This window comes from Mus caroli, unplaced genomic scaffold, assembly GCF_978045245.1.
Source record: "Mus caroli unplaced genomic scaffold, Mus_caroli_1 scaffold_12, whole genome shotgun sequence".
Taxonomy (NCBI): domain Eukaryota; kingdom Metazoa; phylum Chordata; class Mammalia; order Rodentia; family Muridae; genus Mus; species Mus caroli.
Window position 1 is genome coordinate 74,854,385 of NW_028227267.1, and position 16,388 is coordinate 74,870,772.

General features: G+C 44.4%; 1 protein-coding gene across 6 annotated transcripts in view; it reads right to left on the minus strand.

Moving 5' to 3' along the window:
- The window catches only part of Dgkh (diacylglycerol kinase eta), a 170,176-nt gene that overhangs the window by 54,262 nt on the left and 99,526 nt on the right, over window positions 1-16,388 (minus strand). For all 6 annotated transcript variants that reach the window (XM_029469092.2, XM_029469093.2, XM_029469095.2 and 3 more), the window contains 4 exons: window positions 6,963-7,067; window positions 6,586-6,718; window positions 3,800-3,906; window positions 3,005-3,130 (listed from right to left, as the gene is read on the minus strand). In XM_029469092.2, the coding sequence (XP_029324952.1) occupies window positions 3,005-3,130; window positions 3,800-3,906; window positions 6,586-6,718; window positions 6,963-7,067 (471 nt within the window). The remainder of the gene's footprint in view (window positions 1-3,004; window positions 3,131-3,799; window positions 3,907-6,585; window positions 6,719-6,962; window positions 7,068-16,388) is intronic.

Genomic DNA, 16,388 nt, shown 5'->3' on the forward strand with positions numbered 1-16,388 from the left:
GTCCCTCTACAGAGCCTTTTAAACATGTCAGCTAGTCAAGCAGACGTTCCACAGACACTGACTTAATATGGCTTTATTTAATTGGTCCTTTAAGGCATACATGCATTGACGAAGCCAAACCTTTCAGGAGGATAACTAAAATGTAATGAAGATTTTCATTCTCCTGATGACCTATCTGAGGACAATTCTCAACTATGACATAATCATTAACAAAAAATGTTTTCTAGAAAAATTAACATGAACAGGTAGTTCTGAGGGTGTTCTGTTTTGTTTGCCAAGACAGGGTTTCTCCGTGTGGCCCCGGCTGTCCTTGAACTCGATCTATAGACCAGGCTGGCATGGAACTCAGATATCCACCTTCCTCTGCCTCCTGAGTGCTGAGATTAAACCATTGCTTGGTGAGACAGTTTCAAAATTAAACATGTGTGAGAATCGTGGAGCAACACAGAAAGAGATCTGCGCAACCCTGCCTGGGGAGAGCAGGGCTAACATGGACAGACTCTGTTCATTACAGTACATGTCGAACCACCAGGGTGGTAGACCTTCAGGCTTCTGTTGGCCCTTTAGATGATGGTAGCAAGCAATGGGCATCCTCATGGACAATGACTCATCCAAAGGCCAAATAGCAAGCACACCATCAGTGAAAGCATATAGGATATATGAGGCCAAGAGAGCTGTCTCAGGGAACGGCGAGAGAGGCCAGTATGTGTAACTGACATGGGATAGGGCAGAAATAATTAGGGTCAGAGTTAAGTTTGCCAGGGAAGAACAGGGAAAAAAAGACATTCCAGAAAGCCACCATGCATCACCTATAACAGCAATGCCATTCTATACTATTTTTCTAAATGCATACACACACACACACACACACACACACACACACACACACACACACACTGCAGATGAAGACAACCTGTACAAAGCCTCTATGAAATCATTCAGCACATATCGATGTGCTTTCGAAAAGTCAGAAATGAACAGCTAAGCCCCAGAGGAGAGAAGCAGCAATAAATGCTGACAGAGGCAGCAGGAATCGGAAGGAGCACTGAGCCCCCCAAAAGAAATGGCAGGTGAAAGGAAGATTTAAAATGTAGGTTGTGCCAGGAGCTGGAGGTACGGGGAGTGGCTGAGAGCAGGAGCTGCCCGGTCCCCAGCACAGGGAAGGGGACTTAGAACCTTCCCCTAACTCCACTTCCAGGGAATCTGGCACAGCCGTCTTCTGGCCTCCATGGGCACCAGGCACACACAGAGTGCACATACATACAATGAAAATAATAAATCTGTGTTTTTTTAATGTTGTTGTGTGTAGTGTTCCTTTAAAACAAGGAATGGTTTAAGAGGGCTTTAGGAGTTAGAGGTTTACTGAGATGCACAGACACCTGTTACAGTCTACACATTATGAAGTTGGGCTGGTTAGCTTTCTGAGAACTTGTCACAGGCTAGGGGCATCTTAGAAGAGGGAACCTCAATTAGGAAAATGCCTTTGTAAGACTGGCCTGTAGGGCATTTTTCTTGATTGTTGGTTGATGGGGGTCGCGGGGGCAACCACAGTAGGAGGTGTCACTCCTGGGCTGATAGTCCTGGACTGTGTAAGAAAACAGGCTAAGCAGGCCAGTGTAGCTCTTCTCTGGAATCTGCTTCAGTTCTCACATCTATCCTCCCTGCCTCACACTCTCATCCTGGCTTCCATCCGTGATGGACCATGATGAGCAATAAAAGCCAAATGAACCCCCCTTCCTTTCACTATGGTCATGGTGTCCTTATCACAGCAACAGAAGCCTACCAAAGACAAGATGAAACAAAAAAGGAAAGCAGTCCACATGTAGCGGTTCATAAGACAGAAGGACAGAACAGGCCACAGCACCAGGACAAAGAGTCAAGCTAGATTTAAAATCGGACAGAAGCGCAGGCCACCTAGCAGATTGGACTAAAGTGCTGTAGCATTTACAAGTCAGTCTCATTATTGATACAGTCAATATATCAGAACCACATCTTGTGTGCTTTCTGCCGATCTGCCTCACACTTAACAAAAGCGATGGGTCTTACACACTTAAAGTGTGTGTGTGTGTGTGTGTGTGTTGGGGGTGGGGGTTAATTTCCAAACTTAAAATACCGTAAGACTCAAAACACTGCCGAACAACTAGCCCAGGGGAAGGCAGTCCCTGCTGCAGTGGGTCAGCACAGACAAGCTGAGTGCACCCCACTGCCTGCCCCTGCAATGCAACCTCCTCCTCCTTTCCCTCCTCCTCCTTCCTTCTCTGTGTGCACCGCACACTGCACACAGACACCTCCTCACACTGGCTGTCCTCACTTGGTCAAAGACCCTGTTCTTCTAACATCTCACAGAAAGGAAACTATCCCTTGGTTCATAAGCAAACTTTTAAAACTATTTATTTATGTAACAGACATATAACTTCAATTGCAGCAGTGCATCACCTACTGAGTTTGGCCTTGTGTCAGAGGACAGACCCAGGACTGCAGCAAAATGACATTTTGGATATCAACGATAACCTAATAATAGCACCTTGGAGCAGAGCCTTCTGAGGGTACCACATGTCTTAATTTGGGGGGCGGAGCCGGGGGGGGGGCAGGATGGGTTGCTGAAAATTGTGGCTACAATGTGATAGAATTAATATAGAAAACCTGTATGAGACAGGAATCCTTTTGTAAAACATGCAACCTCTATGAATGAGCCATTTAGACCACGGAGAGAAATAAATGAAAACATGCACGTGCAAGCCTGCGCGCGCGCGCACACACACACACACACACACACACACACACACATCTGTATAAACACACACATGTACATATGCACACGCCACTGCCATGCTAGAGAAAATATACTTCAAATACATGACTGAGTACCATTATGCCACAAAGGGATGTGTGTGCAACCAAGGTCTGCTCTGCCTGAAATGATTTGCTTTGCCTCCCGACCACACAGACGAGCTGGTTAGGGAAAGATGCTAACTTAAAAGTACAGACTAACTCTCACCCTTACCATTGTCTTACACCAAAGGCATTTCCAATCTTGCAGGCGAAGCACACTGCCACAGGTTTTGTCACAGACTGCACACTTGGCACTCACTGGCAAGTTGCCTTCGAGCCACTGGTGAGGCATGGCAACCTGCGGATAGGAAGAAGTGATGGTCAGCCCGAAGCGGAGAAGGCCAGCGCCCTTATTCTGAAAAAGATGGGGAAGGGCTTCTTCCTGTACAGACTCAATCCTGTGTGTCCTGAGAGGCCTTCACTGATTATGTTCACATTTATGGACCATCTAGCCTTCCTGAATCTTGAAGGTGCGCATAGAAAGGGCAGAGGCTCACTTCAGCAGAAATCTAGCGGAAGAGAAAGTCACAGAAAGACTTATAGGACAGTGATCGCCAAAAGTTTCACATGCTGGATGCACCAGAAGCTTGGAGGGGGCGCTGCTGAGAGGAGACCCAGAATTTGCAGAATGAGCATCTCAACTAAACATCGAAGACAACTGGGATGTCAGAGAAAGGTCTTTCACAGCAACCCAGCCAAGATACATTCCTAGGAACCCAAATAACCCACATTCCCCCTTAACTGTCATTATGCTCTGCCAAGAGCAAATGCGAAAGGAGTTGCTGTGGGCGGGGGCGGGGCGGGGCTGTGGTCCGCACAGGGCGGGGTGGGGTGGGGGTGGGGCGGGGCCGTGGTCCTCACGGGATGGGGGGGAGGGGGGAAGGGGGGGAGGGGGGAAGGGGGGAGGGAGGAAGGGGGGAGGGGGGAAGGGGGGAAGGGGGACCCGAGACGCAGAGCCACAGCTTACACCATCCTCGTCCTCTATGATGTCCTTCCCGATGGAGGCCAGCGTGGTCCATTTGCAGTTGTTTGTTGCCCTCACTGCACATCTTTTATGAGCCTTGAACTTACACACTAAAAAGATAATAATAATAATCATAAAAAAGTTAAAGAAGTTACAGCATAGAGCCGGGTGTGGTGGCGCACGCCTTTAAACCCAGCACTTGGGAGGCAGAGGCAGGAGGATTTCTGAGTTCGAGGCCAGCCTGGTCTACAAAGTGAGTTCCAGGACACCCAGGACCAGACAGAGAAATCCTGTCTCGAAAAACCAAAAATTAATTAATTAATTAATTTAAAAAAAAAGAAGTTACATCGTGGCATTTTTAAAAGGCAGGTTATTTTTTTTTAAGTTTAAGATCCAGCAGTCTTAACTACCTGCACACACCCAAAATAATCAGTGGCCAGAGAGCCTATAATCCCACCGCCGTCACTCTAGGTGAAGCTTCCCCACTTCGGATGTGTCTCATCTGAGAAAATTCACTGAGGTAAATATTTCAGGCATTTGTATTGCCGTGCATTTATATTAACAGTTTGAAACTGTCATCTGGGAAGGATGATCCAGAGGCGTTTAAGAAAACAATCAGGCAGCTTGGGAAATGGTCACAAAGACAGCAGGGCCTGTGGCTTATCACTTTAATCCCAGCACTCAGGAGCTAGAGGCAGGCCAGTCTGAAATATAGGGAGTTCCATGCAAGAATATATAAGATAGTAAAAATTATATAATCCCCTCAGTACTTCAAAAGCTTGCCATCAAAAATGAAACAGCTCTTTGGTTGGTGGCTTAGTCCCTGGGAGCTCTGGGGGGTCCAGTTAGTTGACACTGTTGTTCTTCCTATGGGGTTGCAATCCCCTTCAGCTCCTTCAGTCCTTCCCCTAACTCTTCCATTGGAGTCCCTGGGCTCAGTCTAATGGTTGGCTATAAGTCTGTGGGTGGGGAAGCAGCAAAGAGAAGGGGGAATGGGGTAGAAAGCTTATGAAGAGGGGACCGGGAAGTGGGACAACATTTGGAATATAAATAATATAACTAATAAAAAACAAAATTAAAAATATGAAACAGATCATTTAAAACAAGCACGGAGCTTTGTAATAATAAAGTGCTTTTTTGCAATGGGCCTTGAGACTCACAGCCCTGTATAACAAGCAATGACAAGCCTGACTGTTGCTGTGGTCACCAATGCAGGTGACTCCTCTTCACCTATATTTTGTAAGGTGACAACTGAGTCTCTCCAGGGAGGGCTGAAAAACATTGTATCCCCTGGCCTATAATGTCATTACATAAACCCACAAAACCTTCACAAATACTGCGGTAAAATAACGGCTTTTATTCCAACATTTAGTTTGTACCATGCTGAACCTTCCTAAATCTTAAACAGTAGTTAAGACAAGCATCCTTATTTATATATTTGACATTATTGATTTTTTTAAAAAAGTTACTGCTTACACTTGTTTTGTTCGGATACTATTTAAATAACTGTAAAGGATAGTTACTCCTTGGGATCAATTAAATTAGGAGACTATGAAAAGTGTTGTTTTAATTTTTCTACAGTGAGTCTATCTGACTTCTGCTTCTGTGCATTAAGCCCAGTCCCAGCCTGACCGGGCAGCTGAGGAAGAGTGTGAGACCACAGAGCTTAGCCCCAGACTCAGTGTGGAGTCAGTAAACAGCTGACAAGGGAAATTTCAGATTTTGTTTGGAATCCATTAGGAGTGAGTGGGATTCGATCACTACTTTAACGTAAACACTAATTGTGTGTGTGCACAATTACGATGTGACGGCGTTTGAGAAGAAGCTAAACTCGTCCTACACACAGTTCCAAAAATTGTACCCAACATGCTCCATTCTTCCCCACTGGAGAAGTCATGTGCTTTTCCTTGCTGGCTACTGGCAGGCTTGCATTTGGTCCTCACAGGTCCCAAATTCTAGTTTCTGAGTTTGAGGCCAGCCTGGTCTACAAAGTAAGTTCCAGATAACAAAGTGATAACATCTTATCACTAAAAATTCCAGCAGAAAAAAAAAAGGCAGCAAAAGAAAGCCAACGCTAGCCTGGACCTTGTTTTTAGAGAACGGTAAAGAACCTCACATACACAATGCCAGGAGGGTGTGATTTAGCACCAGAAGATGCTTGCCTGACGTGCATGAAGCTCTGAGCTCAATCCCCAGGGCTGGACACAAAAGAAAAGGAAATGACAAGATGATGCCCATTTAAATGAACCATAAGTGAAGGAAAATATTTCAAATAATGCAATATAAATAACCATTAGGAATTCGGCAGAAACGTATACACTGGTCGCCATGGCCAGTTACAACAATGAGAACTAGAATGTCCCAAGCCCAAGGGGATTTTAGTAGACAGAGGTAGTTTGTTCCTTCAAGAGAACACTGAATTTTGTTGTTGAGCAACAGCATTTCCTCAAATCAGTTCCATGTGTGGAGTCCAACACTGAGCTACAACAAAACTTGCATCTATTTTTTTTTTCGAGACAGGGTTTCTCTGTATAGCCCTGGCTGTCCTGGAACTCACTTTGTAGACCAGGCTGGCCTCGAACTCAGAAATCAGCCTGCCTCTGCCTCCTGAATGCTGGGTTTAAAGACGTGCGCCACCACGCCCGGCCAAAACTTGCATCTTGATTTAAACAAGACTCCCAGGCCTCGCTCCCACCCAGCTGCCTCCTTCACAGTGGCACAGTGCCCTAGATAAGGTGTCTATGGTACGTCAGCCGTTGGCAGAACACAAATGCAGACCGCTACAGTACCTTCACAGGACAGGCCATGGGAGGTCACTCCAGAGAGACTCTCTCTGCACACGTTACAGAAGGTGGGCCGGGCGTGGGAGCAGGCGTACCAGTTATGCATCCCTGAGAAATGTTCCACATTGAACTGGGCCACCTACGAAGACAATGTTCAGTCAGAGTTGGCAAACAGGAGAGCGAGGTTACAGACTGACAACTATTTGCAAATTGTGAATGCTACCAAACTGTCAACCTGTTACTGTGAACACCGAAGCACTTCAAGGAAAAACAAAATCTACTCTAAACAGGTTCTAACGGGCTTGCCAATACTAATTTCTTCACGGGCTAGCTTTAGCTCTTTGGCTACTCTTAGGATAGGAAACCAGTAGGTGGTGCCTTACCTCATAGGGTTCTCTGCTCTGCACTGACTTCAGAGAGCTGATCCAGTCCTCCATCTCTTTCCTGTTCTCAGCACATAGCATCAGCCTTCTGAACGGAGTGATGATCTGAAAGGGACGGTTCGATCTAATGATCATAAAGAACCAACCAGGAGGGGTTTTAAAAACCCAGCCTCTTACAAGACAGTTCCATGCTCTAAGTCTTTATGTCCTTGATGAAGGAAAGAGAAACCTCTGGAACACAGATGAGTTTTGTTCTGTGTGATCTCCAGGAAAGGATGGTCCCTCGGAAGTCTCTGCTGGTCTCTGAAGCTGCTGCTAGTAATCAGGCTTCTTAGCCCTTTCTGACGATGACTCCCACAAATAAACCGGCAGTCTTACTGCACGGAGTGCATCTCGGAACCTGGTTTTAAATATGCTCTGAAGTAATTTGAAATGAAACATCGGTTTCAATAGGGAAAAGAGTTTTAAACTGAAAAATGAAAAGAAAAGTAGGCTTAAATTTCATCCCTAACTTGCTATCGTACTGCTTCCTATGTAATTCAGACTCATCTGAAGGCTTGTCCCTCTCACTGGGCAGAAATTTACAGTGCTACTCTTTAGTCAGAGCGCACCAGAAGACGTAGCATAAAAATCCTTTGTTTAGCTTGAAGAAAAAAAAATAATTGTGACTTCATTTTTTTCATGACACTGGAAAAAAGCAAATTAATTATATTAAGGACTTTAAAGTAGGTGGAATGGAAAACTCCTGCTGTTATAGCACCAAAGGTATTTCAAAATAAGATTTGGACATTGTGCTTATAAATACAGTATCATGCACATTGCCTTTAAGTTACTGTGACCTCAGCACTCACTGCAAGAAGTGAGTACGTTTATATACTTATGGTACAAGAGCAAGAAAATTATTTTCAAATAATATGTTAGAGATACACTTGTACAGCAAATATAAAAGTTCCCCAAGTCCAACCTCTTGATCAACTAGTAAGTATTACCATAAGTATTTTACAATACAAGCAGCAGATTTCATGAGGGATGATTACAAGGATTACAAATCTATATGAAAAATGAAAAGGGGACCATTCTCTAAAGAGGAAACTAGGGGGCTGAGCCACCGCTCATCTAAGCAAGTCTACGGTTACAAGCAAGAGACGTGAGCCCATCTGAGCCACTCACCAGCCATGGTGTCCTTCCTTGTTATTAGGCTACACCATCTTCCTGAAGCCCAAAAGCTCCTACTACTGCTGACAGGCTTGTGCACTTAAATAGACCAGTGTGGGGCCACGTGGCACTGGGGCACCAACTGCTCTGCTTTGCGTCTTTGTTAATTGCACATGAAATCGAAGACAGCCTCGCTTTCGCATTTTCTTGCTTTAAACGACCTTCTTCGGGTAAAGCTTATTAGCAGTTGGTCACTTCTCTTCCTGAATAAATAGTTAATGCAAAGAGCAAGGCCTCTCTCATTACTGGGGAGCCAAATGGATGCTTTATTGCTTCAGAATGTTTTGCTAGGGCAGTTCATCAAATGTGGCAGAGAGGTACCATTAAATCATAATACACTCCTGGCTCTGGAGGCTGGCACGGCCTCCAGAAACCTCCATGTTTCCCTGGCTCACTGATGTTATCCGAATAAGGACTGCCTCTAGCCTTTATCTGACTTTAGCTGTGTGTTAGGGTTCCTTTTAGGTGTCATCTCATGCTTTGATCTTGATCTCTGTGGAATTCTGGGTAAAGCATAGGACAACAGGCAAAACTAAAGACCTTTTAAAACCATCATGAATGTAAAAGGCCGGCGATGACTTCTAAACGCTCGTAGAGATCTCAGAACTAGACAAGATGCTTCTGTTCTAAAGGATTCCAGCAAGGCTGCATAGCTTAGTCATCGGTGCACCTTACGTGCTCATGAAGTGAAGAATGCATACTTGCAACTTCCACCTTTCAATCAAGACTATATTAAAGACATTAAAGCCGAGCCATAACGAGAAGGCAAAGAGCATCATATACTTCAGACAAAAACGCTACGGTTATTCTGAAGCACAGGTCTTGTGATTAATCACAATTGAGAATCTACTTATCATAAAGCCACACTCTTAAGAAGTCAGTGTGAAAGAAAAAAAAATCAGCTCTTCATAAATGATGCGGAACAAAAATGGCTAGCTTTGCAGCCGTGGTACTAAAAAGCCCGCACTGTCTGGGCTACGCCAAGCTTGGCTCGGCCAGCAAACCAAGCCTGGTCCTTCCCCTCCAGGGTCCACCATCAGCCAGCTTCCATACATTATATCTCCTCCCCACTGCCCATGTGGGGAAAAAAGCCCACGGCTGTAGGGCTGACTAACAGACTGGTTATTCTCCGTCACTCCAGCCTCATGTCTTTCCAAATTTTGCAAGGCAAAAGTTTGAGGGAGGGCAAATTTAGAAAATTATTTGTTTCTTAGCTGAAAATATACCTGACTCAGACTTCATTAGGATCACAGGCAGCCCAGTCCTAACGGGAGGCCAGAACTCCTTTCACACTTGAGGGGAGAGGGGGCTTTCTTCCTACATCTGTCAAGGCAAGTCTGGGAAGTTTCTGGAACCAGAGGCTGTGCTGCACCTTCCTCAAAGGATCTGAGGCTTACCCATCCTACAGGGCTCCCGACTCTCTATCTAACTCTCTTCCTGTCACCCCAATACACACTCAGTGTTTGCATGCACATCTGAACTAGTGTTCTTCAAACTACAGCAGCCACCAAGACACTGACACACACATATGCTCATGGGTCATTTACTAGGTATGTGCAGGGGGCCAAATCAGGTTGGTCAGAAGAGTCTGTAAGGGAGGAAAGGAAACATGTGGATGTACATGTGTGGAAAACCATGTGGTACCAAGCAATGGCATCTAACTTGATTTCTTAAACGGTGCCTAGGAAAGTAGACAAAATCCCCTTTAGTAGGCATGGTTAACAGTGAGTTACTGGCAAAATCATCAATCCAACCACACCATTACTCACTTCTAAGACTCAAGAATATCTCAGCCTGGGTGGGGAGGGAGACTCTGTAATCCCAGAAATAGGGAAGGCTGAGGCAGAAAAAAATGTTTTGAATTTGGGGCCTTCTTGGGCAAGATAGTGAGCTCCCTATTCAGACTGGGCTACAAAGTAAGATGAGAGAGAGAGAGAGAGAGAATGAATTGGTCTGATAAAGCATTAAGTATAAAATCCTATGAGACTGTAACACCGTGGTACTCAATCTAAAACACAAAAACAAAAACAAAACCAGATACACAATCAAACACTATCAAGAGATTGTAGGCCAATTGAATTCTTTGTGAGTTCTTGGCTGACCACAAGAACTCTATGTTAAGGCCCCTATTGCTGAAGGCACACCATATACTTTCATCACAGGCATGAAGAAGTCAAGTTGGTTCTGATCAGAAATCATCCTGTTAGTTAGCTTTCGTAGAACTGGCAAGGGCTATGCAGGGGTGCTTGGAGTGGGTGGACCATCAATAACAATCTTACCCAGCTGTGAACCCTGTGAACTGAAATACTGACTGGTGTGGCAAGATATATCCACAGGTACACGGGCGGCCCCAGTGTTGTGGAGGAGAACCTACCACTTTCTGATTGGCTTTAAAGCACGCTCCACAGGAGGAGATGCCAGCAGGTGCTATACACCTAGCCAAGAATCCATGGCTGGAGAGTTGATAGGCCCCTGGGGTGAACCCACCGGCTGTTATTCTGCTAAATGGATACAATGTCAAACTACCCTCTAAAATCAGTCTCTCAAGCCCCACATTAGTGCAGACCTCAGACCTCATCAGAAAAGTTTCCTTTCAGCAATGGCCTGTGGTTAATGCAGAAACCCACAACTGTTCCAATCACAGAGAATAAAGGTCTGAGGAAGGCTCAGCTACAAATAGGACTGTCCATATCCCTCCCATTCCCACCATCCCATGCACCCCACAGAGATAGCTACAGACAAAGACTCGGGGAAAATGGAGGAAGAGGAAAGATGAGTGGGCAGACTGAAGCAGAGTGGCGTCTTCAGATGTAACCCAGGGACTGTACTCATGTGCTCCCGGCAGCACCAGTGCCCTGTGGGAGACCTGCACAAGATGAAGCCGTGAATAGTTCAGCATGTGCAGGGAGGGCTCATGAGTTCTCACGCCTAACCAAGCAGATCCTGGGGAAGGCAGAGTCAGTTTTCCTCAAGTGTGTAACCCCTGGTAGGTCAATCATTGCAGGGGTTGGCTCCATAGCTATACGCAAATAAGCAACATGGACTGGACACAATGGAGAAAGGAAGAGAGGAGAAGGAAGAGGAGGAAGAGGAGGACGGGGAGGGGAGAGGAGAAGGAGGAGACAATGACAGCAAAAAGTTGGGAGGGTGCAGAGAGGTGGGAGGTATATCTGGAAGGAACTGGAGAGAAAGATGGGAGATGAATATGATCAAAATATACTGTATGAAATTTTACAGAATAAAATACAGGTTTTTAAAAGACTACTTAAATATATGGTGGACCTAAGTAGGATCCCTCAAGCTCCTTCTATATCTCACAATCTTCTGGTTTGCTTGCTTTTCAAATCTCAGCTTACAAGTAACTGCTCTCTCATCCAATGAAGGTAGAGGTAGGTACCAATTCTTAAAAAACAAAACATGCAAGCAAACGAAAAAAAAAAAAATCCAGGTGATTTCGAAAGTAGAGACAAGTTGGAGAACCAATGTCTACCGATAATTTTCATTCTATACAACACTGTCTGAGCTCCCAACGGAAAGGCGTTTCTAAGTAGAAGTGAATCAGAGGGAACTGTCTGGAGTCATGGCAACCTAGCCTGAATCACACCAGCATCTTCTTTTGTGTCTGGGGCTGTAGCCATGCTTCTGAGCCTCACTCATTCTGCTGCTAACTTGGGACAGAGCAGTAACTCAGTGGTGCTTGGAGTTCAATCGATGACACAATCCAGGCTAGGGTTCGCTAACAGCTATCTATCTCTTACCAGTGACAGAGACCTGCACTGCCGTTTACAGATTTCATATCTATTATTTCTTGTATTTGTGATCCAAGATGAAAGTCATAAGAGTTTTAATAAAGAATTGGAGGTACCTACCTATAAAACTCACTGCCTAGCTAACAAACACCATCAGAATTATCACAATGACCTACTGACATCCTTCCTGGACAAAGGAAATAACCAACATATTAAGTGGGGGTGGAGATTCTCCTAATTCAGTACACTCAACCTTACCTAAAGCAACAGCAGTGACTGAATAACGCTTACAAAATATTCAGCGAGTCAGAGTCCCTCTCCAGCTGCGATGAATTTAGCACGCCATTGTTACTATTGATCACAGTTATGTTATAGAAGACAGACAGCTCTAATTCAAATATCTGGCTCTGAGATAAAGGGAATTCTCTTACATTCTTAGACCACTTCATGTCCAACAATCTTTTCTGTTAAGAAATCTTCTTTCTGACCTAACATTCTAACCGGCTGCATCCACTCTGTTCAGGACTAGCTGGGTTTTAATCTGGAACCAACCTTGCTGTAGGACAAGTTCACACCTGGGGAGAAGTCTCTCCAGGAGAGTGGGGCGAGCAGGAGCTGTACCTGAGCTGTAACTTTGTTGTCCACATTTACTATGGTTTGACTAATCAGATCCAACAGCAGTGTGCCTTCCTAACACTAGCTTCGCCGCCCTCCCTGTAGTTATCTACTGCTCGTTCTTAATATATTTCTTCCATCATCCCTTATGAAATCTAGATGCAGTTCTTTAATTATGTATGTTGCTTTTTTTCCTCATTCTTTTTTTATGGAGCGAAATAATTCACTTTGACAACTTAAATGTGCCAAACTGCAATGTGATCGTGTATCTTAAGTGACTATTTTAGGAGCAGAGATGCTCCCATTTTTCAGTGGAGACTGGGGACCTCCACTGCCCAAGCATACAGGCATGCGAGGGCACAGGTGCACACCTTCATCAATACATACCCAGCCCGCCTCAACACCACTCTCAGAAGCACCTTCGAGAGCTATGAGGGGAGGTGATGACAATTTTGGCTGTAATTCAGGACGTGCTTTGGCACAACTAGGCAGACAATTTCGCTACTCACCTGGTTATTAACCATGAAAGGTCATTTAAGTGTCTAACTCTGAAGTGTCGGGTCCCAATTATGTCAAAAAGGTACTTTTGACCCTTGTGGGGTTTGGTCCCTCTTTGGGCATCATTCTGAATCCAAACTACACTTAGCCATTTGCCTACAACATTACTCCTTTCAAGGTCACTATTCCAAAATAGCTTTCCATGTATAACACCTGATATAATATACAAGATCGTGATTTCTAATGATTCATTTGGTTGTCCTATATAAACTCTGGACTCCTGTGTTGTTTAAAATAGACTGAAATCTACCAGAATTTGATAGGTAGAAATAAAAACACCTAAAGTCCCTATTTTCAACCTGGCCAGTTCGGGAATGTCTATTAATACTGGTCCCTGAGGGGGGTCTGCATTTTGTGAGTCTTACATTGAACTTCCTAAGTGGTCTGGTTTGGGGTCAGTATTTCTCTTAACTGATCATCGCACTGTTGAAGCCCCATCTGTTTTCTCAGCTGGCAATTATCTACTCAATTTCTTCTGAGGGAGTAATAGATTTAACATATATCTTCTCCAAGGTTGCCTACATTTTGATGGAAGAAATGGCATTACACTGTAGTACAGCACACAATGGAACTGAACAGTGAGTGACATCATGTCACAGTGAGTTCATTCAGGGCACTGTGACCATGGAAAGTGCCTGAGTACTTTCAGCTGACAGTAAAATTTAAGGGAAGAGAATTTCAGGGTAAGGAGAGGTCTTGTGGTGCTGGAGTCGTGGCTCAGTCAGAGCACTTCTTGCTCTTCCAAGGAACCTAGATTCAATTCCTGGCACCCACATGATGGGTCACAGCCATCTGTGACTCCAGCTCCAGGGGCTCTGCAATCCTCTCCTAGCCTCTATTAGTACACGGTGCTGTCAGCATGTGGTGCACAGAGGCATGCAAAATATAATAAACAAAAAAAATTTTTTTAAAGAAAACATGCCAGCCAGGTGGTGTTGGTGCACACCCTTGATCCCAGTATTTGATTGGGAGGCAGAAACAGATGGATCTCTGTGAGTTCAAGGCCAGCCTGGTCTACACAGTGAGTTCCAGGATAGCTAGGGCTACACAGAAACTCTGTCATGAAAAAAAAAAACAAACCTAATACTACTAATAAAAAGAGGGTGTCCTTAGAAACTGATGTGATGCACACACACTCATTTTATCTGTGTGAACAGTACAGAATCTCCTTGGAATGGTCAAGGAGAAAAAGAAGTTCCATGAAGTTCTGAAACACAAGTCTCACCATATGCAAGATGAAGTGGAATGATTTATAAAAACACTGTAGACCATTGATAAAATTAAGCTTGATGCACACATGTGCATGAGCGCACACACAGACACACACACAGACACACACACACACTTCATTATTAATCTGCATATAAAATACTAAGAAATGTTCTATTTAGGAAGCACACTGTGTGAACAGGACTCTAGAACTCCCTGTGGGATGTCAGCAATGAGCCATGATTATACTTGTGCACCAAGACACACACACACACACACACACACACACACACACACACGGCCTCTTCAAAGTCCTCCTATGCTTTTGCTCCTCACTTTCACTGAACTGACTAAAATAACAACTTACAAGTCTATGGTGGAGGTGGGGGAAATCCTGTCATAAAGACTGGTCATCTCAAAAGTCAAAACAGCCCCCAACAGGCGCTGAGAATAAAGGGGCAGGCTTATTACGATCACAAGGACGTCTTCGCTATGCCTGCTGATCTATCTGGCATGGAGAAGCTATGCACATCTGGATGGAATATTTGTTTCAACAATCAAACTACAAATCAAGTCATTCCCTACACACAGTAACTCTGATGTGGGAGAATTCCGTAGCAGCAACAAGTCAGACACTACTCCCTGGTGACAAGGACCAAGAAAGACAGAAGGACGTGTACTGAAGAGTAACTTCTGATGGAAACTTTCAAAGTACAGATGCAATTGTTCTAGGTCAATAAATAACAAGGGGCCATCCTTGCCAAGAGTATGCTTCTCTCCTTCTTCATAGGCATATCTGACTCCTGCCCTGGGCAGAAGGCACCGCCTCACTGATCCCCCACTGTCTCATACATTAAGTATGAGTTAATTGTATATAGCATACTGACTTTAAAAACAGACACTAAATAAAATATCTAATAAAAAAAGAAAGAAAGAAAAATTTAAAAAAAGAATCTTCTGATTAAAAAAAAAAAACCAGACACTAAGTGATCTGTCCACAATTTGTTAATTCTTACATAGACATAAAAATAGCAGCAGCAGCGTTATAGCAAGAAAAACGAAGCGATTTGCTATTCCTTCTCTATGCAATGGTTGACTGAACAGCTGCCTTCAGTTCCCTTCACAGCTTCTGCTTAAGCTGTGTTTGCCTTGAAAGCTGGAAATAAGCAAGGCAGCCTCGCTCTGTAATCCTAGGAATGTCTAGTGAAGAGTGCGGGGTGAGGTGCCATGAGGTGAGATGTGTCTCTTCACCTCGAATGAAATGGGGAAAGAGAATGGATGAAGGTATTGAGAAGAAATGAGGAACAAAGAATGGGTGAGGGCAAGAGGCAGCCACCACAGAGTCATTTGCCTGTGGTTTAAATTTGTCCCCTTTCAAAGGACTGTGATGGCTAATCTCCAACATTAACCTTATACACATGACAGAAGGGACCCTCCAATAAAGAACTGCCTCCATCAGACTGGCCTGCGACTACGTCTGTGAGGCATTTTCTTGATAACTGACAGATGCAGGAGGGTCCACCTCACTGTGGGCTGCTACTATCCCTAGGCTGTATAAGCCAGGCTACTGAACGAGCCTTTGAAGTGAGTCAGTCAACGGCATTGCTCTATGGATTCATCCTCTGTCCTCGCTTGTGTGCCCACCATAACTTCTCTCAGTGCTGAACTGTGACCCAGAAGTGTAAGCCAAATAAGCTCTTCCCTCCACAACTTGCTTTTGGTCATGGGATTTATCACATCGACAGAAAAGCAAACTGAGAAAGCACTGGTATATTTCGAAGTCCAACCTAAACTCTTTGAGGGATAAGGTAAGAGACTTGAGTGTCTCAGCCTCCTCACAGACACTAATATCCTAAGAAATGCTTGGCCCTCCACCCAGACCAAGTGTCTAGCCTACTACGTTCTTCCCAAGACCAAACACATTTTACACAATTATGTCATCTTCCTTGTCGGTGTAACTGTAATGTCCACAGAAGCTAATGAATTAAGGCTTTTGAGCACTGGCTGTAATGGGAAGGTGGTATTGACTGATAAGAGCTATCAAATTCAACTTCCATAATTCATAATCATCAAGGCTTTT